Raw genomic sequence first — 25,037 nt, 5'->3', positions numbered from 1 at the left:
TCTACTGGGGGCTCTAGCGTTCATGATCATGGTTCTCAACCTGCTCTTCACTCCAAAGGACCAAACTTATTTGTTCAAGTAACCAGGCTAATGGAGCCAAACCATTCCTCCCATTTGGGACCACAGATGTATTCAGGGAGGAAGCTGCCAAGGTGACAAGTGACAGCAGCAATGAAAACTAAGGCACAAACAGGACATTGTGTTCTGATAGATTAATTCTGTGCAGTGTAGGGAGAATCAGTAATAGAGGTAGAAAAACATGCTGTAGACAATAAGGACAGTTGTGGACCATTGTGTGTCCTGATCTAGCAGACTGTTCAGCTCTACCAGGGATAACAACATTGACGAAGAAGCCCAACTGTGCCCTGTCAAACTTTTTCTAGATATGGGTTTCCACTCTCCCAGGCACATGCACTTTAATCAGCATGTCTGCTGCAACATTGTGCTCTCCTGCCAAGCAAAGTGCACTCAGTGGTGCTGTGAGAGGGCCCACCTGAGGAGCTTTAGTTTAAGGCAGAGAGCATGATCTGAATTTGTGCCACCGTAGTGATTGATGTATCTTTTCATTACAATGTTATCTTTGTGGACCAACACATAGTGGGACTGTGTAAGAACCAACAAACTCATTTAATTGCCAAATAGACCACCCTTAGTTCCAACTGACTGTGTTTTACTCTGATACCAGGGATCCACGCTATCCCCAAGCAAGCAACATGGTCAAATAAGTCATCCTTCATGAAAACAACAGTACAGGTCTGAATAATTGGCAGTGAGCAGCTGTTATGTGACCAGGGATATTTTGATGGCATGAGTCGAGTTCACTTGTTCTCACAGGTTCCCAACCCGGGTCCTGGGTACCCCATGTTCTGCATATTTTAGCATTTTACCTGCTCCCAATTTTTTGAGATACTGGATTTTTGATTTCAATGAGCTGTTAGCCATAATCAAGATTAAAATAATTTTTTTAAAAAAAGCTTTAAACATTTCACTTTATGTGCAATGAATCTAGAATATATTTATTTTAAAAAAATTACTTTTCCACAATATTCTAATTTTGAGAAGCATCTGTACATGAATCACATTTAAAAGAGCAGCCTATATTACCTTAAGTGTCTCAAATAATTTGTCTTTTCCCAGACCACAATATCAGTCTCCTTTGATGATTTTTCAGGCATCTACTTAACAGTGACTTTATATACATTTTTGACTCAAGAAGAACATTTTTAATGACACAACTATGACTTGATTAGAGAATTTCATAAGTTGTTTCAATACAGAGCAAGAGAGAAGACAGACAAAATAGATCTTGGATCACTCCACATTTATTATTGAAAAGGTACAAGACAGAACCCCTAATAGAGACGCTGAGGCTTTCCCATACTGCTCTTGATGTAGAGGGCTCTGACATTCTGCCAGTTCTTCTTCAGCAGAGACACCAAGAAGTTAACAGCAAGATGAATGTTGTACACCAGCTCATCCTCAGACATCCTTACATGGCCCACTGCCACAGCCAGACACAGCACCTGAGCAAATCACATACACAAAGACATTAACATACAGTTTACATCAAGGAATTCATAGACAATCACTACATTTAACAGTTCTACAAATTGTACCTTTTTCATCTGGAATTTGATTGTGGATTTGACCTCATCCACCTTGGTATTCAGGTTCTCGTTGTGGGTGAGCAGAGAGGGGAACTTTCCGGCTTTGTTCAGACCAGGGCCCAGTATACGAGGGATCTGCTTAATCAGGGACTCAGAAGCCAGGAAGGCATCGTATTTCTTCGCTGTGGAGCACAGGCAAGTTTTAATCAACCTAACCATGATTTGTAAGTCTATTAAACTTCTAAAATCACCTAGTTGTGTTGAAGTAGTAACACCAGGACACTGATCGTTCAATACTGTGATTGTGCAGGACAATTCATGTCCACAACACCCACTTGCAACTTTGCAAGTTCATGATTGTCACAGCTCAACAAAACCTGGCTGACCACGCAAATGCAAAATTCACAAGTCGCTGAACCCAAACATTGCCATGCCGCTGCACTTAATCATGTGAAACCTCACAAAACTGCCCACCAACCAAACATGCGCAGGGAGGCCATGCAGCAGCTTCAAACCACAAAATGACCAATACCATAAGACACCCCATACTAAAGTAGCTCAATTGCTGTTCATATTTGTGTGTTCAACAATTTTGTAAATATCAAACAAAGGCATTGCTGAACTCGGGTTCGATGCATCACTTGCAGTAATATGCAGCACTACAGTTTTACTGTGTATCGTGAACATATTACAAGAATCCACGGGGACGAATGCTCAATCCATTGCCTACATGCCGCTTTTAAGACGTATCCGATATGAACGGAGAAGCATCCTGGAGAGGTTGCAGTATACCACATCACTCGTATTTTTAAAAAGGTTTTGTTTGCGGTCACTCTGATTTACTAACCATTAAATAAAAAATATTACGGTGAACACCTGTTCTATTTAACCATTTAAATTATATGCAAATTATGTATTTAGAAAGAAAACAACATTAGAAAAAATAAAGAAATAAAAAGAAATACCCAGTTTCTTGACCATCTTCTTGTTCTTGTTGAGCTTTTTGAGTGCCTCAATGTCCATGTGGGGGATTTCGGCAGCCTTGGCTTCATCGCAATGCTGCTGGTCACCGAGAACACACACTGAGAATTTGGGACGTGGAGTGGTCTTCAGCCTGTCAAGAACAAAAGGAACAAACCCACTGATACCACAAAGAGCAGCAAATGCTTGCAGGCCAAGTGATGCAGAACTGGAGTCTTACCCATACCACGTTGTCTGGTGTACGGTGCCAAAAGCACGGTCATAATTAAATGGTCGGCTTAGGGATGAAAGCACACACAATGCCTAACCCGTCAGCCTCCCCTCATGTTTTAAGACCCAGGGTAGGGGTCCGTCTGCTTTAACAGCCCAGCTCTGGGATGTAGGCAGACTACCCAGGGCTCTTCTCCAAGCCTACTACTAGCCTACCTGAGTAATTAAGCTCACCTTCAGGATGAGCACGATTTTATTAAGATACGTACATATAAATACATGTTATATAATTTACTGGCACACCCAGGCAGGGTAGGGTGCAGGCTGAGAGAAGGTTGGGTGAAACAGTAAAGGTCCGAACCTGACAGTGCCCGAGAAACGTTTGTCCTTCTGGGGATCATAGTTCTTCAAGCTGATCTGCAGCTCCACAGTTTCCAGAAACCTGAACAATTAAGGATGGTTAATAGTCATGTAATATTCAGAGACAAACGATATTACATGGATTACACTTATTGCAAGGCATTAATTCCATGATGTAACAATCAAGTAATTAAACACTTGAGATTGTACATTGTAACTTCAGTAAAGAAACTACACATTCAATGTTACTGTAAAACAAGAGAAAAGTACTAAAAAGATATAAATATCAGATTCTCACTTTCTCCTCTTGGAAATGGAGCCAGCCTGGACCTCCCGAACAGCCTCGTACAACGTATCTCTTGAGACTTTACTGGAATTAAAACACAAATATCTCAACGGTGTTTAAAAATGAAAAATAAAATTACAGTCCTACCGCAGAGGGGGGAAAACACACCGATTCGGTTGTTGTGCCAGATGGTGACTGCTGTAACAACTCAATCGGCGCGATCTATGCTACTAAAATCGGCGCTACTATGCTAAAATAATACTAAACGTAATCTTAGACAACCCAATATAGCAACCAAATGTATGTTAAATATATGTTGTGTGAATATAAACATGTATATTATTATCTTAAAGTCGGATAGTGCCTAGATTTCACTGGATTAAGATTTTGAGCGCTGGTTTAAATTACGAAGAGACGATAGGTCACCAAAGGCGCAGCATAAAAACTGTTTTGTAAATTTCCTGAAGCCTCTTTAGCAGCACAACCACCAAAATACAACACGTGTCTATTACTCAGTCTAAACATTTGCGTTTGAAAAGTAAAACTAAACCAATTGAATAAGTTTTTAACTCGCTTTTTACCGTACCTCATTTTAGCTCGTCTTCCCCAGCCACACGGAGCTCGAAAAAGGAAGGACGGCAGGAAGTGACGATGATTATAGGCGTCCAATGTTCAAACACGGACTTCCGAAGCGTCCATGTTTGTTGTGGCCAAAAAAGGTCATTTTATAATACGAATATTATGCTGTACGAATTGTACACATTATTAATCTGTGAGTGTTGCTATTCTAAATGATTAAATCCGCCATTAAAATCCTTTTGTATTTGAATATAATAATAATAATAATAATAATAATAATAATAATAATAATAATAATAATAAAGAACAGAGCAAGTAAAGTTTTGCAGTATCTGTACAGTACATGTACAGCTCAGTGTTGTTGTGAAGTACAGCTACATCTACAGGGTGGCACAGTGACACAGCAGGTATTGTTGCCACCGAACAGCTCCACAGTCCCTGTTTTAATCCTGAGCTCGGATTACTGTCTGTATAGAGTTTCAGTACATGTCCTTCCCATGTCCGTGTGGGTTTTCTCTGGGTCCCCCCCCCAAAAAATTGAGTCTTATCTAGTTTTACCTAGAGTCTTTATCCAAAACAAAATCAGTGTTCTCTTGACTACTTGAACTAATACTAAACTCAAACAGCATACATACTTTGCTCAAAGTCCCCCAAAAACTAGAGTCTTATTGGATATATTGTATTGGACAAGCATATGAATGCAAAAATGGCTTTCCAAAACAGCTGAAATCCATGAACACAGGGTGGTCTCCAATGAAGGCAAGATGGCTGAATGGATCTCATGCTGCCTTTATACAAATTCACATACTATAAATATCTTTTAGTTTAACTATGACATCAGATATATACACAAAGAGGCCTCTACAATCATCTGACCATTTCTGACCTCTCTCATATTTAGCAAGCATGTTGTCTGTACATTAATTCAGCTGAGGGTCCCCAATAGTCACAGTCCTTCCAGCATTGTTTATAAGTTACTTTTGTATTGGAATCCTTCTGGTTTTTTTTTTGTTTTTTTTAAATAAATGTCCCATATACAGTGCAAGTATTTTTAAAAAATGTTTTAATCATTTTGAAATGTTCATTTAATAAAAATATACAGTTATTTTACAGAGACAATCTTATAATGTACAAAACAGAAATAGATAAACATGCACACCTCGGTGCCATTATGAAGTAAGGCAACGTTTATTTATTTACACTTATTATTACAATTACAAATAGATCCCTATAAAATCCCTTTTTTTAATTTTTAACAAAAACTATATAATATACATTAATGATAAATGCGCTTTAAAGCAGCTTGGAGAGACTTCTTCAGGAATGTCTCATTAAATGAAATACAGCAGGACAGTGTGTGTTGACACGCAGCATTCACCTGAAAGAGAAACACAGCAGAAGCAGAGAAATATTAATATAATCATTTTAATTAGCCAAACTAATATTTGTTAAAATGGGCTGCACTAGTGACCATTTTGTGTTTAATTAGTAATCATTTGTGTCACAATTTCTCATTCACCATTATTATTTAAATAAATGCAATCAAATATACAGAGCAACGATGTTTTACATATAGAATAAACACAGTAGATGTTCAAATTAATCATGAAAAGCACACCTACAAGGATAATAATGTGATATGATATTAAAAAACAACAAACCAACACAAGAACACCACGGTCTTTAGACTTGAGTAAATAGGTCCATTATTATTTGACTCACATGAGACTGGAACTTCGTCAGGACAGTGAGCGTCATTTTGGCGAACTTCATAGACTTGGCGAAGTGTGGAGCCTGACTGCTCAGTTGATAAGTGAATAGAGAAAAAATCTCTTCACTCAGCTCAATCTTTAGAAAGTGAGAAGTAACCAAAAGACAATATATGCTCATAAAACAAACATCATTATAAAGGGAAAGTACTAGGAATAAACTTAAAGATAACAACCAATCATAAGCTGATAGTGGATTTAAAGTGAAAAAAATCCAACCTGAATTATTTGCATATCATTATATATACTGTATATATTCACCATGAGATTTTCACACAAGTCTTCAAAGTAGACAAAGAGAAACCAATTAAACAAAAGAGACAAAAATATTATACTTGGTCATTTATTTACTGAGGAAAATGATTCAATATTACATAGTTTCCGGTAACTGTTGTTCGGGGGGGGGGGTTCCCTCACATGAACTGCTTGCTTCAGGTGCTTCCAGAACATTTCTATTGGATTAAGGTCAGGACTTTGACTTGGCCATTCCAAAACATTAACTTTATTCTTCTTTAACCATTCTTTGGTAGAACAACTTGACCATCTTTCTCTTGAGATTCAGTTCATGAACTGATGTCTAGACATTTTCCTTTCAGAATTCACTGGTGTAATTCAGAATTCATTGTTCCATTAATGATGGGAAGTTGTCCTGGCCCAGATGCAGCAAAACAGGCCCAAACCATGATACCACCACCACGTTTCACAGATGAGATAAGGTTCTCATGCTGGAATGCAGTGTTTTCCTTTCTCCAAACCTAACACTTTTCATTTAAACCAAAAATTCTATTTTGGTCTCATCCATCCTCAAAACAGATCTTTAGCAAACTGAAGATGGGCATTAATGTTTGTTTTGGAGAGCAGTGGCTTTTTCCTTGCAACCCTGCTATACACACAATTGTTCAGTGTTCTGATGGTGGAATCATGAACATTAACATTAGCCAATGTGACAGAAGTCTTTAGTTACTTAGAGGTTACAAGGAGTTCATTTGTGACCTCACAGACTATTACATGTCTTGCTCTTGGAGTGATCTTTGTTGGTCAACCATTCCTGGGGAGAATAACAGTGGTATTGAATTTCCTCCATTTATACACAATCTGTCTGAATGTGGACTGATGGAGTCCAAACTCTTTGGAGATGGTTTTGTAACCTTTTCCAGCCTGATGAGCATCACCAACTCTTTTTCTGAGGTCCTCAGAAATCTCCTTTTTTTGTGCCATGATACACTTCCACAAACATGTTGTGAAGATCAGACTTTGATTGAGCCCTGTTCTTTAAATAAAACAGGGTGCTCGCTCACACCTGATGGTCATCCCATTAATTGAAAACACCTGACTCTAATGTCACCTTAAAATTAACTGCTAATCCTAGTGGTTCACATACTTTTGCCACTCACATATATGTAATATTAAATAATTGTTCTCAATAAATAAACAACCGAGTATAATATTTAGGTCTCATTTGTTTCATTGTGATCTCGGGATACTTTTTGGGCTTGTGTGAAAATCTGATGAAGTTTTAGGTCACATTTATGCAGATATATAGAAAATTCAAAAGGGTTCACAAATTTTCAAGCACCACTGTATACTGTGATTAACATGTGATTCTCGAATGTGCAAAAATTTTATGATTAAATTCTGAGTAGACCATTATGGTTTCATTCAGCATATCCACTAAGCACAATTACAAATATTTCAGTATAAACATATTTAATGTGCTTCACTGTGGAATTGGCCTAAATGAAAATAATCAGAACTTACCTTTGAATCCAGCAAGTCATGGATGACTGACAAAACACCCTCGTTCCAGGAACCCACAAGTGTCATCCTGGAAAGAGGTAATTTGCTCAATTTATTTTAAATTATGTGGAATGTTATGCAAACATCAGAAATAAGTGTCCTATAAAACCTCTTAACATGTGTGTGCGCTGACTCACTGAAATACAAGAAGCCTGTGATGGGGTTCAAGACAGTCTTTTACCAGCCGACAGATCAGCTCAGCCTGAGCACTACCTGTGGCACAAAACAGTGATTTAAAATGCAAACATCTGATTGTGTTGTGTGTTTTCAGAATGACTTTTAAATAGATTTTTTTCCCAAACCGATTTGTCCTTCCTTTATGAGCGGTTCTATAAGAGCCTGACAGGTTGGCCTCGGATAACGACTGCACAGAGACGTTACAGCTGTGACTAGACAGCGGGAGGGTGGCTCAGTGAGGGAACAAATCTGAAGGAGAAAGTGAGAGCACAGCTTATTTAAAGATCCTTTTCAAACCTGGTATTATCATCCGTCTTGGGTCATCTACAACACACAACCATGGCTTTTTAAAAAAATCTCTTAAAAAAGTAGTGTGCTCCTCATTACACAGAATAATGACTGCAAAAAAGATTTAGTATTTGAATGCATTTGTATATTAATTATGCCACAGATAACACAGTCATAGTGAAATTTGTATCATGCTCTTATGTAATGAAAACAACTAGAAGGTGATATTAATTTTATTATAAACTTTAAAGTATCAGATTGATTTTTTTAAATGAATTTGCCCACAGTAATTCAATCATCTTCGGTTCACTGTCACAGAGTGATGTGTTTTATCTAAGCCACATGTATTTATATTCACTACATATGCTCACTAAATAGGGTATAATTATAATAGTGTTCTAGATGCTGTGATGTGGACTATATGCTCAACTCCATTTTTCGGATTCAGCCATAGGGAAAAAAAAAAAAACTTAGACTCTAGCAGGAAGAAAATGGGCAATGGTCAAAAAAAGATATATTTTTGCGCTTACAAATTTACTCAAACAAGAGTAAAATGATCCCAATGAAAACTCATTGAACAAATAAAATGGAAAGGGTTATTCAAAGGGTTAAATAAACATTATAGAGTAATTATGGCACTTTACCTGCTTATGCAAACAGTATTGATAAACCACCTAGTCAATTGTAATTCACAACTGGTCAGTGGAGTATCATTTACTGTGCTTTAGAATTCCAAGATGCAGAAGGAACATGTACTGTACAGTGTATATAAAAAGTCTGCACAAATATATGTGTGCCACAATTATTGGCACCCTTTTAGTCAATACTTTGTGCTACTCTTTGCCAAGATAACAGCAAGATAATCTTCTCCTACAACCTCCTATGAGGTTGGAGAATACATGGCAAGGCATCTGAGACCATTCCTCCAAACAGAATCTCTCCAGAGCCTTCAAATTTCAAGGTCCACACTGGTGGTCTCTCCTCTTCATCAACCCACAGGTTTTCTATGGGTTTCAAGTCAGGGGGCTAGGATGACCATGGCAGAACCTTTATTATGTGCAGAGTAAACCCTTTTATGTTGATTTTGATGTATTTTTTGGATCATTGTCCTGCTGGAAGGTCCAACCATGGCCCATTTCTGGCAGAGGCAGGCAGGTTTTCATTTAATATCTGTTGATATTTTGAGTCCATGATGCCATGTCCTAACAAAATGTTCAGGTCCTCTGGCAGAAAAACAGCCCCAAAACATGTTTAACTGTGGCCATGAGGTACGTTTCCATATGGCTACCTCTCTGTGTGCACCAATACCACCTCTAGTGTTTATTGCCAAAAAGCTTTATTTATTTGACCACAGAACCCAATCCCATTTGAAGTTTCAGTAGTGTGTGGCAAACTAAAGCTCGAGTTTGTTTTTGGATGAGAGTAGATGCTTTTTTTTCTTGAAACTCTTCCAAACAACTTGTGGTGATGTCTGTGACTTCGGATTGTAGTTTCGGAAACTTTCTGACCCTAAGACACGACTAACTTCTGCAATTCTCCAGCTGTGATCCTTGGGGATGTTTTGGCCACTCGAACCATCCTCTTCACAGTGCGTTGAGACAATATAGACACACGTCCTCTTCCAGATTGATTCATAACATTTCCAGTTAACTGGAACTTCTTAATTATTGCCCTGATGGTGGAAATAGGCATTTTCAATGCTTGTGCTATTTTCTTATAGCCCATTTTGTGAAGCTCAACAACCTTTTGCCACACATCACTGCTATATTCCTTGGTCTTACCCATTGTTATGAATGACTAAGGGAATTTGGCCTATGTGTTACATCATATTTATACCCCTGTGAACAGGAAGCCACGGTTGAACAATTTCCTGTTCCTAGTCACCCAGGTGTACTAACAAAATGTAAAATATCAAATATATTTTTCTCATATGAATTCATAAGGGTACACACATATTTAAAAAAAATTTTTTTGGATAAACCTGTGTTTGCAGTTGTTTGATATACTTAAGAGCAGAGTATTTTTGTGAATTATTTGAACAAAAGATCAAAAGGTTAAACAATAAAGACAATTTTTCACAGCCATCTTTGCTCATATTTACCAAGGGTGCCAATATTAGCAGTGGGCACTGAAAATCCATAAGTTAAGACACAACACCAGTTATTCAGTTAAGAATGCCACTGTATAAAAGGAGGGTGGGCTCAAGCTGTGTGTGTGTGTGTAAAAACAGGTTCTGTTTGCTGCACATCTTTTAATGCTGTGCAACACTTTATTCGAGCCAGCACCAAATGACAGATAAATGACTGATCTGGTATGTCTCAAGCTGTAATGTGTCGTATACCCCCTAGTATGTTGTGGACAGGAGGGGCACAAGGGATTTCTGGCTGAAAGACGCCCAGACACTCAGATTGGCATGCTCAAACATTTACAGTATACACAACTTTAACAAATGATTGATAAATGAGGCCCAATGTGTGTATGATGTGTATGAAGTGCACACCTTGCCGAGTAAAAGGTTCTTGATGATAACTGAGGCTGTGCTGTGGCTGAGATCTGGAGATAGAGCCAGCACGCTGCTACAGAAATGTGGTAAACTCTGCTCAGGTGCTTCAGGCAAACACAGCATTGCACAAAACACCTCCAGCTGCACAAAGACATGAAAGCAATGTGATCAGTATTAAATATCACACATTACATGTGACCGAATCAACTAAAACTAATGGAGAAGACAATTTCTAAACAGTTTTGCATGTGTTGTGCATTTCCAACACTTCTAATAGTTCGTACCTGATTTGCATCACATTCATTCAACACTTTAAGTGTAGGCGCACAGCTCTCATCCCACTGCAGAGAAACAAGAAAAACATGATTTTCATTGCAATTGCTAAATAGTAATGTGTTTCATTGATAATAAAAAGGAAACTTTAATACCTCTGTTCCAGAGTCCAATAATTCTTTTATCAAAGGAAGAGCTGCCTAGAAAAAAAAAAATCCAGTAAATGTAAATTTCTTACAGAACATCCAATGTTATATGCAAGCATCTCATAACAGAATTTAAATAAACATAATTATGATCATAGTGGGGTTGGAATTACAGTCAGATAACTGCACGACCCAATATTACAGTTTTCAATGAGACAATTACTGAAAAGTAACACAAATATGATTTAATAAGGGAAGCTGATAGTATTTTTTTTTTGTTTATTACACTACCAGAACCAATCAGAAGACACACTGATTCAATAATTTTACTTCTAAATAAATTTACGCTTTTCCTGAGATTTGCAGTGGCAACAGGATATAAAGGTGATCCCTGGCTTCTCTATCCTTAGCCACAGATTCCAACTACTCCTGGGAATTACCCAGATGTTCCCAAGCCAACTGGGAGATGAGGCACTCAGTAAAACCCTGAACCAAGACATTCTTTTGAATATTTGATGACAGCTGAATTAAAATGTAGAATTTTGAGTATTTACCTTACCTTTTTTGGATTCTGTAAGACTTTTTGTAAATGTAATTCCACATTTGGTTTTTTTTCTACTGTTGATGTATTCTTTATTAAAAATAGCAGAAAATATCGAAGAAAAAAAAGAAAACTCATTTATGTCCAAATGTTTGATTGTTAGTGTAACTTTCAGAGATAAAGCATATGACTGAGTTCTCACAAAATGTTTTAATAATTTGTGCCCATTTCCATTTCACCTTTATATGATCTGGTAAGACACTTGAGCAATCTTCTTCTGACACTAGCGGTGTTGCTGAAGAATAATCTTCCAGCTCCTTATCAAGCTGTATTGTTTTTACATCCGATTCCTCCTGACCCAAGGCCACCTGTCCATCTTCAGGGTCACCTTGGGCTGCAAGGTCAGTCTTTCTCCTTTTGCTCTGTGGTTCATTCACATCTGCATCCATATTAAGATCTGTGATCTCACTCTTCCTTTTCTTGTGACCTGTATCTGTCTCATAATCTGTAGACAGTTCATCAGTCTTATGTTCATTCAGACAAAGATCCCAACCTCCTTTTTCCTGAGAATCTTTGAACCGATCACAAAGGTCTTTCAGGCTCAGTACACATTCTGGTGTGAGGAGTGTGTCTCTTCTAAACTCCTCAATCCCAATGTCTTTATGAAGCTGTCTGATTAAGGCACAAACCCATGGATTTTCATCAGCGTCCTGTGACAGGCAGCGGAGCAGAGCCAGTACATTCTCTCGTGGTAACCCGGGGTGGAGAAGATGCAGAAAGCACAGCAGGTCACGCTTAAACGCAGCAGAAAAAAGGCAGACCAATGGCTTACTGAAACATAAAAGTCACAAAGAATTTTATCTTACCAACAGGAGTTCTCTGTCTCTAAATGTTCTTAACTAAACCTGCTGCTATGCAAGAGGTTTCATCATTGAATATTAATGATGCTGATGCTGTAGTGGTCTGTGTGGTAAGCTCAGAAACAAAATCCCAATCCACAATGTCATAGAAAAAAAAAAAAAAAAAAAAAGAAAGTGAAAGTTGCTGATTTCATACATAAAAACAAAGACATCAAATATTTTTGGCAAAGTCAGTATGGACAACTCACGTGTGTGTGTATTAATGACAGAATTTGTATTTTAATGTATCCATTTAAGTGAGCATTTAGATCTTTGTTTTCATTTCATTTATTATTTTTTTTATTAGGCTTGTCACGATAATTACGTTATTGAATTATCATATGATATATGGACATGACCTCAATCGTATTTGCTGACCTCGATTATTGGCCATTGTCTTTAAACGTGTGTTTGTTTACATAAGAATGAATGTTCGTGCTGCTTCTGTCCTCTCGTCTCCTCTAAGGCTGTCATGTTAAAATTGGAACTTCAAATATTCGTTGAAATTCAGATAAAAAAATGCAGATTTGAATGCAAAAATTGCATTTAAATTTAAGATGTGTAGCAAGCACTAGCGCCGATTTTTAATTAAAACATACTGTTGAAAAAAATGACACCCAAGATATTAACATTCCATTAATCCCACCCCTGGTCTGCCTGAAACTTCGTAATTTTTGTAATCAAAAGCAAGAAAACGAGGGGAAAGAAAACTGAAGCATGAATGAAAAGAAAATGAAATTATAAACAAAAAATAGCTGAGAGAGAAAGCATCAAAGGAAGTTAACCAAGGAAAACACATTTTTGTGAAAATCTGTGTTCTTTGTGTTTTTAATTGTGTATTCAATTCTATGATTCGCGTGTATTATTATAATTTTTTTATGACCACGATACTTAAGCCATGAAATTGATGCCATACGTTTAGCTGTATCTTGGCCCATATCTGTGGAAAATCTGCAGTAATTAAAAAAAATTGAAAGCTCCTCTGAATGTTGCGAAGTTTGCACAACAGTAGCGCTTGCTCCAGTCACAAAAGACATTTATGACAACTGAGATCCTACAGTATGACATGGCTTACAGTGGGGATCATGTTCATACAGCCTGACATGCAACAGTCACAAAGGACTATTAAAAATCGCACCATGTGCACCCGGCATAAGCCATGTCACACTGTAGGATCTCAGCTGTCATTAATGTCGGACTGTACGACAGTCAAGACGCGAAAAACAGACGCACACCAGAAGACTTGTATGGTGTAGGAGAAGCCACACTACAGGACTGTGCCTCAAATCTTCTGACACTGCTAGAATTTAACCTGAGGAAAAATCTGATCGCAACGGCCATTAGTCGAACTAACGATCAAAGATTACAGATTTTCACCTAGGATTATAGGAATCTTTTAGGATTCTCAAAAAGTGTTTCAGACGACCAAATCGTTGCCAAAATCGTTTGATATGCAAATTAACATACATTAAATGAATATTCAAATTAGCCTGTGACGCCATCCGGTGAGCTCTAGTGACTTTTTAAGCACGAATAAGCCACTTTCCCCTTAAAAGAGTTGGCAGAATTGTCTCAGTGATTAGTGACTTGGCAGGTTATTACTTACGTAGTGAGTGCATTAGTGTCTTCATCCAAGCACGCTTCATCCTGACACAAGGTCTCCAGAAAAGCAGGTAAGGGGGAGAGAGAGTCCACGGCTCGCTGTTTGAGGAAGACTTTCTGCGCGTTGTTTACTCCTCCTGTGAGTAAAGCCTGGACCAACATTCGGGAGCGGCCACCAAAACGCTGCACCAACAATCTCATTATAACTGCTCTTTAACACATATGAACTATAGTAATACAATTCTGCCTTCTTATAGATCTTGCTAAATTAATCCATATCTATTCACCATTCGTGATGCATACTCAGTGTTTGTAAACTCCTTGGGGTAAAGTGTTAACTTTCATCCGCTGGGTTAATGTACAAGGGGTTTGCTTCTCTTCTTCTTCAGATTTTGTCCAGATAATTGTATCCCCACACTGCCCTCTACTGCACAATATTAATACTCACAGTGTAAGATTTTGCATCCTTAATGTTGCAGTATCGAAGTTTTTTGTTTTAAAAAAATGTAACAAAAATCTATTATGTGGTATGTCGAGCAGGATTGTAGTGTAGCTAGTGTAGTTTAAAAAAAAGAATCATTAAACATTTAAAAGTCATTCAACTCAAACAAACCGTAGCCTATATAGAACGTCAAATAAAGTGAAAATCGACAAAGGAAGTAATCATTTGAGAGCTACAATAACAAACTGCTTACATCTGTAGACAGAAGTTATCTGAGAGTTCATCCCCAGTTTTTTCGAGCGGAAAAGCTTCAGAAAACAGGTGATTTCCAATAAGGGATTATAGTGAGCACTGATGCTTCCTGGATTTTGCGGTGCACTGTAGGGATTTTTTTTAGGGCGCGAATGTTCCAACGCACTGGAAGGATTTCAATGGCCGACTCCCTGATCAGTCCCCTGACTGCTGAACTAAGGAGCTGATTGAGACATACTGTACCCATAGTTTTGCATTTCATGGAGAAAGTGAGAAGATCCAAAATTAGTTCAGAGGATAAGAAAGAGGTTGAAGGCACTTCTAAACATCCACAATTATTAGAAATAATTTATCAGAAACATGAATCACTATTGGACCTAACACCTGATCAATTAGATAAATAATACTGTATTCATTTTATCCAAAAAGTATGAAAACCTTTGCACTCAACTATACACTTAGGTAATTAATTGAATTCATGAATATTTATTATTTCTGGTAAGCCATAACGTGCTTGAATAAGACCCAAGCACAGGTATAAATTTAGGACTTATGTGAAAGTCTGATGTTTTAGGTCATATTTATGCAGAAATATAGACAACTCTAAAGGTTTCACAAACTTTCAAGTATCATTGTAATTTCAAGACCCTTGAAATAATAGATTCTGGACATTTTATACTATAGTATTAAAAGTAGTTTTTAAAGCATTTGAGAGTTTTACCATTTTTGATGTTCACCTAATTACCAAAAAGTTAAATCACAAAATGACTATGGTTATTTAATACTTTAGCAACCACTCATGACTTTTGTCCCTAACAGTTTGCATTGTAAAACAAATATTTAAAGTAATATATAAAGTTGCATCTGAATTGATCAGAACTATGGCTAAATAATATACAATGCTGTGAAAATTATTTGCCCCCATTGTGATTTCTTTTGTTTGTGTCTCATACTAAATAGTTTTAGATTTTCAAACAAAATACAACATAAAACAAAAGCAACCTGAAAACAATGTATTTATTTTTTATTTTATTGAAGCAAAAAAAGGTTAGCCAATACCCATAACCCATGTGAAAAACTAAGAGCCCCTTCAACTTAATTTGTCTGTCTCACCTTTAGCAGCAAAAACTGCAACCAAACACTATAACTAGAGATCAGCCTTTCACAGCTCTGCTGTGGAATTTTGGCCCACTCTTCTTTGAAGAACTGCTTTAGTTCACCCACATCTGAGGGTTTTCACACATGAACTGTCCATTTAAGGTCCTGGTCACAGCATCTCTATTGGTTCAAGTCAGGACTTTGACTAGGCCACTCCAAAACTTTAAATTTTGCTTCTTTTTTTTGAGCCATTCAAAGGTGGACTTACACCGATGCTTGGGATCATTGTCTTACTACATAACAGTTGTGCTTGAGTTTCAACTTAGATTGAAGACCAGACAGCCTCCTCTAGGCTTTTCTGGTAGAGAGCAGAATTCATGTTTCCCTCAATTATTGCAAGTTGCCCAGGCCCTGAAACAGCAAAGTATCCCCACACCATCCTGCTTAACCATAGGTATGATGTTCTGTTGGTGGAATTCCATGCTTGTTACATCTGATGAAAACCAGGACAACTGTCTTCCAAGCAGTTCCACTTTCAACTTCAGTCCACAGAAAATTCTCCCAAAAGATTTGAGGATAATCAAGGTGTGTTTGGGTAAAATTCTGATGAGCCTTAATATTCTTCCTAGTTAGCAGTGGTTTTCATCTCTCCTACAGATGCCATTTTAGCCCAGGGTCTCTGATAGTGGAGTGACAAACTGTGACCTTTATTGATGCAAGAGAGGCCTGTAGGTCCTTTGGTGTCCTTGGCTCTTTTGTGACTTGCTGGATGAGTCATTGGAGGACTTTTGGAAGGTTTGCCCCTTCTGGGAAGGTTCACTACTATGACAGCCCACCCCCATCTGGAAATATTAACTCTCACTGGTTCTTTGGAGTCCCAGAAGCTTCCAGATAGCTTTATAACCCTTCCCAAACTGATGCGTTTCCATCACCTACATTTCTGGAATTGTTAAATTTTGGTAGTGTTACTGGGTAGAACCTTTTGACCAACTTCATGCTGTTGGAAAAAGTTCAGTTTAAGAACTGATTAGATTATTGCAAACTGTGATCAGGCCTGGTTGCATCTTGTTCAGCTAAGCCCCATTATGAGTGGTTTCATAGTTTTGGGGAATAATTAGGTACAGGGGCAAATACATTCCTCTCCCACAGGCCCAGCTGGTATTAGATGACTTGCAGTCATTTAAACTGCATTTTGTGCTTACTCAGGTTGCCTTTGTTTTCTTTCCATCTTCATTATATTTTCATTTCTGAAACAGTTTAGTACAAAAAAAAGAGAGAAAAAAAAAACCAGGAACTGAGGATTCTCAGACAATGGGTAAGAATCATGTAATTAATTTTGCAAGGAATTACTATAGTTCCATTTCCCAGCACAAACAAGAGCAAGTGAGGCAAGCCAAACACTTTATTATATCTTTTTTTGAATTGAGCAAACACTTAAAAGTAATAAAATGTGATGCAAAGTCTTGGTGTATATTGCACAGGTGATGTATAACAGTTTCCAGCAGCTAGTTAACAGGTTACATTTGAGTGAAATCTCAGGCTAAAGCAAGGTTCAAATACACACACAAAAAAAGGCAGTGTTTGGTTTAACAGGAGTAACAGACATGGCTCAAGTGGCAGGTTTCAAGCCAGAGGCTGCCAACTCTGATCCTGAAATCCAGTACAGTTTGAATTTACTCCACATTAACTGGTAATCACATGTGTGATCAGGCAAATTAGATTATGCTGACCCAGCTATCCAAGACTGGAGTTGTGCCTCCCCAACTTACAAAAATAAAACTGAAGACTCACATCATTAAAATATTCTTGCAGTAATGTACAAATATTACCATGAGGCACTCATTGAGGAGATTCCAAATACCATACACAAACAAGTACAATTATTTAACCTTTTCATGAAGTTACAAAATACTTTAAACCTGGCCACCAAGAGAAAAGGAGAGCTACCCTTTCAAAATGTGCTCCAAACAAAATGCCAGTAACATTGTAATCAAAAGCCAGATGGAGGCTGAAAATTAGACAGTGGCTCAAGCAGGTTAGTGTATTGGGAGGCAAGAGGTCCATATACACCATGCTTCAGACTGTTAATGGTACAAAAAAAACAAACAAACAAAAAAAAACCCCTCAATTACAGAAGATAGTGATGTCCAGGGCCCAGTATCCATGAAGTATTCAAAGCCTTGCCTGTGTATCAAGCAAGCTCAAATTGAATAAAATCAAAGTCCTCATCATCCAAAAGGGTCAGGGCAAGGAGGTAGCTTAATAGCCGCTGGTCCTCACTACCCATATCCTCCAGCAACTCCAAAGCATTCTACAGTGCCATGGGGTAGAAGTGGTAAGATTACCCAATTTATACCATCAAGTTACACGACACCTGTAATTCCATGCAATGTACCAAAGTATTGCAGCTAGTTACTGGCTACTAGAGGAAAAAGAAAGTCACCTTGGGTCTAAAACATCTACGAGGAGGTCTGTGTCCAGGTGGTAGCTCATGGCTGAAGATGCACTCTGATCCAAAGGGGCAGCATCCATGACGCATGAAGAAGTTGCACTTTATTTTACTGTGGGATTGAAGCAGAGCACACGGGGGGGGGGGGGATTTCAATTGGAGTACATGAACATAAGACTGATTTGGGTGCAAGATTGCCTTTTGGTAAGACTCCACTGAAGAAAGTGGAGCCTAGTATTTCATTTCAGCAGCTTGTTCACATGGAACCGGGAAGAAGTCAAACCTCTACAGTAAATCTACCCTGACCAGCAGCAGTGAACCCAGAGCCTAGCTCAGAAAAATTGGACACAAAAGAGGAATACAAATTGGATGATGTGCTAGTTGATTGCAGGGCACAACACTACATTTCACAGCTAGGAGCAAATAAGGGCAGCCAAACCATCTGTCATTTTTGGCAAGAAACCTGAGAACCTGGAGAAAATCCACATAAACATGGAGAATATGCAGAGAAACTGTACAGAGTAATCTGAGGAGTCTAGAGCTGTGAGACATCTGGCATAAACATGATCTTTAGAAGAAAGCATCTTCAATTTTAAACAGTTTAATAAAATTTGGTTTGGTTCAGGTTGATATCCATGACTATGAATCTATAAAGACAAAAGCAGGAGCATGTCTAAGAGCTTAGACTTTTGTCTGTGATCATTAGAGATCTTGTTCACAGGCTCAAGAATATTCAGGGCAAGCCCAACCCTTTGGAAGGCACCATGAGCCATAAAAACATGTACATTCACCAGTTTGTTACAACATGAAAAGGCAGCAACATATGGACTTAACTATGAGATTCAGTTTTATGTATTGTAAATCTTACCTGCTCTTTTCTTTAAATGAAGAAATCAGTGTTTCCTTCGCCTCACCCTCACAAACCCAGTACTTACTGGGAATATAAAAGGAGGACTTCACTCTACACTGTGGACAGGCTCTGTTTGACCAGACATTTCACTCATTAGTCCATAGAAAAAGCCACCAGAATTTACTAGCTGAACATAAATGTGCTTAAGCTTACTTTATGACCTCTTCCTGAAAATCTTTGGTCTTTCTCCAGGTCATGATGCAGCCAAGACAGAAGGCATGACTGCAGTTGGGCAGGATTCCAAAGCGCCTCTCTCGCATGGTGCTTTTTTCATAAACCTTGTCCATGCAGATACCACAGAAGACATCTTTGCTTTGATTGTAGGCTTCAGATAGCCCATGATCAACTGAAGCTGTTGCACCACTCTCCAGCCCACCACTCTCCTGCAGATGGGAGTCTCTGAATCAGTCTCAGCAGTAATGCCTTAACTAATATGCACAGCAAACAGTGTTGCCAACTCCTTTCAGAGGAAGATATCAAAACATGCTCAAAAGTCACTAGAAATCAAATGATTTCACTTGCATATTGAAACATTGCATAAAAGACTGAGTACAACAATTTTATCAAAACAGAAAACAGGTTTAAAAATTCTAAGAAATAATTTGGTCATGGCACCACTAATTTTGAATGCATTTACAAAATACCATCACTTCTATTAAGAACACACAAAATTAAGTGTTAAGTTGGGAAATGAAGGAAAATTAATTCCTGTATTACTCAAGAATATCTAAAAAATTAAAAAGAAAGAAACTGCCTTGGTAGGACAAACTAATTGAGCATTTATAAGCTAGAGACAAACTAGTTATCTTTTTTGCAAACCTCAAGCTTTTAAATATAAAAAGCAAGAACCTGAGAACAGGAGAAATAAGACCAAATTCAAAGAATGAAAATTGCCATCTGAAATACACACAAGTAGCCACAATTAACCAACAGTAGAGAGTACTGCAAAAACAGGTATGAAGGAAACAGTTACTGATGCAAGAACTGTTTCATTACTGTTAATATAGCCAAGAGGAGATCTTAAACTAAAGAAATGTGCAGGTTACAACAGTGGTGATCAGTGATTGGTCAATAGGCTCACAAGCACAACTCAGTCTAGCTTTATACACTGGTGGAGAGTTGACCAAACCTGCTCTGACTCATAACCAGCAGCTGTGATCAGAGATGCATTGAGTGGAGGACAGTTGCAAACATCTGCCAAGATTACAAGGCACTTCTTAAAAAGGAAAGATGCTAAAGGACTCTTAAAAAGTTGGCATAACTGAGAAATTATAAGTCTTGATTATTAGCAAACAGGGACAGTTACATACCTGCTGGTTTGTTTTAGGATCAGTTTTCTCTTGAACATTAGATGCAGCATTAACTGTGGATTTGTCTGCACTATTGCAGGGTAAGTGATACAGACCCTGGTCATGACTTTCCTGTGGCTGCAACCCCTCCTCTGCAAAACAAATACCATCCTCTATTACTACACCCAGGAAAACCCAAACTGCATAGTACACAGTGCATCCAAGTACAATTATATCCAAGTTTACCCTGCTGGTGAAGTATAGACCCTGCTTCCAACACAGCATGCTCTTCCTCCTCAGCAATATCTGTAGTTGGGTGTTGTGAAGTCTGCTGGAAGCTTAAACTCGTGACCAAGGGTTCAGACCCTCGTCGCCGTCTCCAGCTGTATGCATCCAGCACAGGGAAAAGTGAAGGCTCAGAACCCCGTCGATCAGATAAACCATGACCTGGCAATGCAGAAGCATTAACTACAGGTGCTGAACCACGCCTGGCACCAGAAGACCCATTGTCTGGACCAGAAATATGAAGATACCTGCAATTCAAAAATGGACACCTCAGATTTATTCGTTTTATTAAAAAGTGGACCGAATGGAAGTTGAGACACTCACCTGCAGTTTTCTCCAAACCAGCAACCTCCTTTCTGGAAGTACCTGCACACTTGAACTGAAGGCACTTCAGGATACTCATGCAGATAAGAACAGCGCTGACCAAACCTGCATGAGCCGTTTACAAACTGCCTGAAAGAAACAGTTTGAATGTCATCTCAAATAAGTTTTATACAGGCACATACAAAAGCACTTGCAATCAAAAGGTTTTTATAGCAACACTCCCAGAAATAAGTACTAAACTGTAAATTTCTTTATTGCTGAGGCAGTACAAAGGGCATTTTGCATCCTTGTATGCATCATTCCCCTGGGAATATAGACACATGTCCATTTAAATTGTTTTGCTTAAAGCTTAAAAAAGGTACAGTGATTGAAGGTCCAATGTGACTTAAATTATTTAATACGGCATACTAGATCACAGTTTCAGGTGAAAAACATCCTAAAGGTATCAGAAACTTGACAGTACATCTCCAGTGACCCAAGAGTGCCCTTCTGCATCTTTACTTCTGGAAGTGATAAGACTGACATGTCAGATTAAAATTAATACACATACGTTAAAGTGTCAACTGAATAATAAAAAATTATTATTATTATTATTATTATTATTATTATTATTATTATTATTATTATTATTATTATTAAATCCCCTGCTTCACGAAACAAGGTTTGCCTTTATTTAAAAAAGAAAAAAAAAAACCCCACCCACGCACGTTAAACTTAACTCACGGGGTACTTGCGTCAAATAGTTTTAATTCAAGATGTTAAGCTTACAGTAAATTGACTACGGAAACATCAATTTGTTAGTTCTGTGCACTTTTTCTGCAAGTTGAAAAATAGGAGAGTGTTTACGAGAAACGACCTCCTAAGCGACCGTTAACAGAACTGCGGAGGTGGAAACCTAAACAGCAGCGTCACCCAAATTAAAATCCAGACCTCTTCTTTGGAAGTAAAGAACCTGAAGTGCACTAAAGCGGAAGGGATTTGCCACATGATGCGAATAGCTAGTTAATCTGCTCTGCCACAGCCGGATGCAAGTGGTTGTTGCTAGCTAGCCAGTTAGTTGCATTTTTTAAAAACATTACCATTTCATACACAGCGTTAGACTTGAATACCTGCAAAATCGCCTTCCCAAATTAAAACCACGTTTGCCCGAATGTCTACCGGACACCCCACAACCATCCATTTATAATATAATGCGTGAACTTTTTAATCAGGAACTTCCACGGACTTGAAACTGTTTATCAAACCAGAATACTCAAGAACACCAGCTGGGGAAGAACCAAAAGGGAACTACGTCACATAAAACGCTTCTTATAACCAATCACATTCGTGAGAAAAGTTTAAGCTTCTTTCTCACAACTGCCAACATTTTTCACAAAGAAACCGAAGTAGAACAAGTTAAGGAAACAACCCAACTAACAAAGGCCTAAAAGTTAGACTGAGGCTAAAGATTACCTTACCTACAAACACCATTACGTACTCTCTGGTCTTCCGTAACCTGTGTCTTTTTCTCCATCTGACAAACGAGCCTACTCCTTGACTTCTTACTTCGCTAGTGACATACACACGCGCATACATATATAATTGTTAGGTATGGCTTCAGCCAATTAAAATAGCTTGTAAGTAATTGGTTCAATCAATCAATATACCCGCCTACCTCGACGATGACAGCCGCCAGCTGCTGAATCTGCAGCCTAGTGGCCTGTACCAATACAAGTACTATAGGACTAATTATTTTGACATAGCCTACTGTTGTATGGCGTTATAATTGTTTCATAATTCCAAATAAATAGATTACAATCCACAAATAAATGTAGTAAAATGTGTGTGTGTGTGTGTATATATATATATAATATATATATATATATATATATATATATATATATATATATATATATATATATATATATATATATATATATATTTTTTTTAAATCACAAATGCATTCAGTGAGATCCACAAATGTTAGTACTTTCACAAAAATAAATTACACTGACAAATAAATAAAATAAGATTTGCAAATAAGTTTTTGTTTGTTTGTTTGTTTTTTAAATGTTTTTATGTCACAAACACAACTATGCCTTGCACGCATTTGTGGATTTTTAAACATTTCAAGCATCAAGATTAATCTATTTATTTGGAATTATGAAACCATTCTAACCCCATACTATTCAATTAAATTCAATAAAATTTTATGTGTATAGCGCTTTTAATAATGGACATTGTCTCAAAGCAGCTTTACAGAAACATATAAACACAGGATACAGATTTTAAGTGTGTGAATTTATCCCTATTGAGCAAGGCGTTGGCGATGGGGGCAAGGAAAAACTCCCTAAGATGATATGAGGAAGAAACCTTGAGAGGAACCAGACTCCGAAGGGAACCCATCCTCATCTGGGTAATAACGGATAGTGTGAAAGTAAAGAAAAGTTCATTATGGTTTTTATATGAAGTCTGTTTGTTGAACTAGTCCACTGGTCACTAAAGGAGACTTGAGTCCAAAATTGTACATGGTAATTGCAGTCCTAAGACCATAGCAGCAACCGTAGTCCCAGCAACCACAGCGAGAATGCCCATGTGGAATTGAGTTCCAAAACCATTTTCATGGTACTTAAAGCGGTACTATCCTAAGCAATCTCCAGGCTGCACTGCTTGGGGTCATCCACAGTGGCAGAATGTAGCCTCCAGTTGATGACAGTTCCATCCAGATGTAGGGCATCAGGATGGATCAGGCAGGTCCAGAGAGCAGAAAGGGTCAGGATCACTGGCCATAAAATCATGTGTAGCTCAACAGAAGGAGAGAGGGAGAGGGAGGTTAAGAAAGGGAGAGGTTGTTAGGTATGCTTACTATCCCATGATGGATAAGACTGTGTACTTTGCATAAAAGAAAGTCTATTCATGGTGAGCTTGAATAAACAAATGTTTTCAGCCTGGACTTAAAGACTGAGGGTGTTTTCAAATAAAGTTAAGTTTTAAAAGAACTAAACCCAGTTCACCCTGAGACCACCCAACCCCGCGACCTGATATGGTGAAAAGTTGTGTGTTGTTTTCCGCAGTAACGGAACATGGCTGCAGGTATGGCAAGTCTCCAGGTACACATGTCGAAACGAAACGCAAAGGGGACCGGGACCTCATTGCTTTCACATATCACAAAGAAATCGAACCACAAATGGACCCACAAACGAACCGTACTCAGACCATCTCCGGTCTTGCTTTACGGTCCTTTTAGGGGGGTCTGAGATCACTTGATTTGTTCACATATACACACTGACCCGCTCCGAGAGCGTTTGGAGGGCTCAAACGAACCAGGTGTGAAAACACCTTGAGACTGTGTCTGAGTCCCGGACATTAATTGGAAGTTCCATAACTGTGAGACTTTGTAAGAGAAAGATCTAACCCCTGCTATAGCCTTCACTATTTGAGGTACCAACAAACAGCCTGCACATTTTTATCTAAGAAGGCATGGTGGATCATAGAAGACAAAAAGTTTGCTCAGCTACTGTGGCGCGAGACCATTCAGTGCTTTATGGGTCAGTAGTAGTATTTTATAATCAATGCGAAATTTTACTGGGAGCCAATGCAGTGTGGATAAGATCGGGGTGATGTGGTCATATTTTCTGGTTCTAGTAAGGACTCTTGCAGCTGCATTCTGGACTAACTGGAGTTTGTTTATGCACCTACTGGAACATCCAGACAGTAAGGCATTATAATAATCCAGCCTAGAGGTGCCAAAAGCATGAACAAATTTTTCTGCATCATGTAGTGACATAATATTTCTTATCTTAGCAATATTTCTGTGATGAAAGAAGGCTATCCTAGTAATATACATGTTCACATACATATATATATACACACACACATACATATATATATATACACATATACATACACACATATATATGTGTATTTAATGTAATCACAATCAATATGTTGTCCTATTTGAATACACAAATTTGATTCAAAATTTAATTGG

At 38.1% G+C, this 25,037-nt stretch overlaps 3 protein-coding genes across 6 annotated transcripts; all 3 read right to left on the bottom strand.

Moving 5' to 3' along the window:
• Window positions 1–1,308: 1,308 nt before the first annotated feature.
• On the bottom strand, window positions 1,309–4,059 carry rpl10a (ribosomal protein L10a). Its single transcript, NM_001200282.1, has 6 exons — window positions 4,031–4,059; window positions 3,457–3,528; window positions 3,160–3,240; window positions 2,573–2,721; window positions 1,617–1,789; window positions 1,309–1,523 (listed from the first exon to the last, which is right to left on the bottom strand). The coding sequence occupies exons 1-6, from the start codon at window positions 4,033–4,035 to the stop codon at window positions 1,353–1,355; spliced, it is 651 nt and encodes a 216-aa protein (NP_001187211.1). The 5' UTR covers window positions 4,036–4,059; the 3' UTR covers window positions 1,309–1,352.
• A 1,010-nt stretch (window positions 4,060–5,069) lies between these two features.
• fance (FA complementation group E) lies at window positions 5,070–14,423 on the bottom strand. Its single transcript, XM_017468748.3, has 10 exons — window positions 14,023–14,423; window positions 11,757–12,348; window positions 10,986–11,030; window positions 10,842–10,898; window positions 10,555–10,698; window positions 7,892–8,015; window positions 7,727–7,802; window positions 7,551–7,617; window positions 5,746–5,871; window positions 5,070–5,401 (listed from the first exon to the last, which is right to left on the bottom strand). The coding sequence occupies exons 1-10, from the start codon at window positions 14,217–14,219 to the stop codon at window positions 5,300–5,302; spliced, it is 1,530 nt and encodes a 509-aa protein (XP_017324237.3). The 5' UTR covers window positions 14,220–14,423; the 3' UTR covers window positions 5,070–5,299.
• Window positions 14,424–17,194: 2,771 nt separating this feature from the next.
• mkrn4 (makorin, ring finger protein, 4) lies at window positions 17,195–22,648 on the bottom strand. Of its 4 annotated transcripts, none has more exons than XM_017468750.3 (8): window positions 22,525–22,648; window positions 21,068–21,196; window positions 20,705–20,991; window positions 20,480–20,610; window positions 19,323–19,552; window positions 19,128–19,238; window positions 18,254–18,371; window positions 17,195–18,121 (listed from the first exon to the last, which is right to left on the bottom strand). In XM_017468750.3, the coding sequence occupies exons 1-8, from the start codon at window positions 22,578–22,580 to the stop codon at window positions 18,002–18,004; spliced, it is 1,182 nt and encodes a 393-aa protein (XP_017324239.1). In that variant the 5' UTR covers window positions 22,581–22,648; the 3' UTR covers window positions 17,195–18,001. The 4 variants fall into 4 exon arrangements, with proteins under 4 accessions (XP_017324239.1, XP_017324240.1, XP_017324238.1 ...); XM_017468751.3 differs by having other exon boundaries at window positions 20,705–20,968; window positions 22,525–22,637; XM_017468749.2 differs by lacking the exon at window positions 22,525–22,648 and adding an exon at window positions 22,177–22,339.
• Between the last annotated feature and the right edge of the window lie 2,389 nt (window positions 22,649–25,037).

Source organism: Ictalurus punctatus, chromosome 5 (genome assembly GCF_001660625.3).
Source record: "Ictalurus punctatus breed USDA103 chromosome 5, Coco_2.0, whole genome shotgun sequence".
Taxonomy (NCBI): Eukaryota; Metazoa; Chordata; class Actinopteri; order Siluriformes; family Ictaluridae; genus Ictalurus; species Ictalurus punctatus.
This window is presented reverse-complemented; position numbering and strand designations above follow the sequence as displayed.

What these genes read in the sequence shown, in the direction of transcription:
- fance (XM_017468748.3), bottom strand. Translation starts at nt 14,219, where the DNA reads ATGAGATTGTTGGTGCAGCGTTTTGGTGGCCGCTCCCGAATGTTGGTC. An exon ending in ATGAATGTGATGCAAATCAG is followed by an intron (nt 10,699 to 10,841) that starts GTACGAACTATT and finishes GTCTTTGTGCAG; the next exon opens with CTGGAGGTGTTTTGTGCAAT. An exon ending in TGACGAAGTTCCAGTCTCAT is followed by an intron (nt 5,402 to 5,745) that starts GTGAGTCAAATA and finishes TTTCTCTTTCAG; the next exon opens with GTGAATGCTGCGTGTCAACA.
- mkrn4 (XM_017468749.2), bottom strand. Translation starts at nt 22,247, where the DNA reads ATGGATGGTTGTGGGGTGTCCGGTAGACATTCGGGCAAACGTGGTTTT. An exon ending in GTCTATACTTCACCAGCAGG is followed by an intron (nt 20,611 to 20,704) that starts GTAAACTTGGAT and finishes TTTGTTTTGCAG; the next exon opens with AGGAGGGGTTGCAGCCACAG. An exon ending in ATCCTAAAACAAACCAGCAG is followed by an intron (nt 19,553 to 20,479) that starts GTATGTAACTGT and finishes TCCCATCTGCAG; the next exon opens with GAGAGTGGTGGGCTGGAGAG.
- rpl10a (NM_001200282.1), bottom strand. An exon ending in TCCATTTCCAAGAGGAGAAA is followed by an intron (nt 3,241 to 3,456) that starts GTGAGAATCTGA and finishes TTAATTGTTCAG; the next exon opens with GTTTCTGGAAACTGTGGAGC. An exon ending in TCAAATTCCAGATGAAAAAG is followed by an intron (nt 1,524 to 1,616) that starts GTACAATTTGTA and finishes TGATTTGCTCAG; the next exon opens with GTGCTGTGTCTGGCTGTGGC.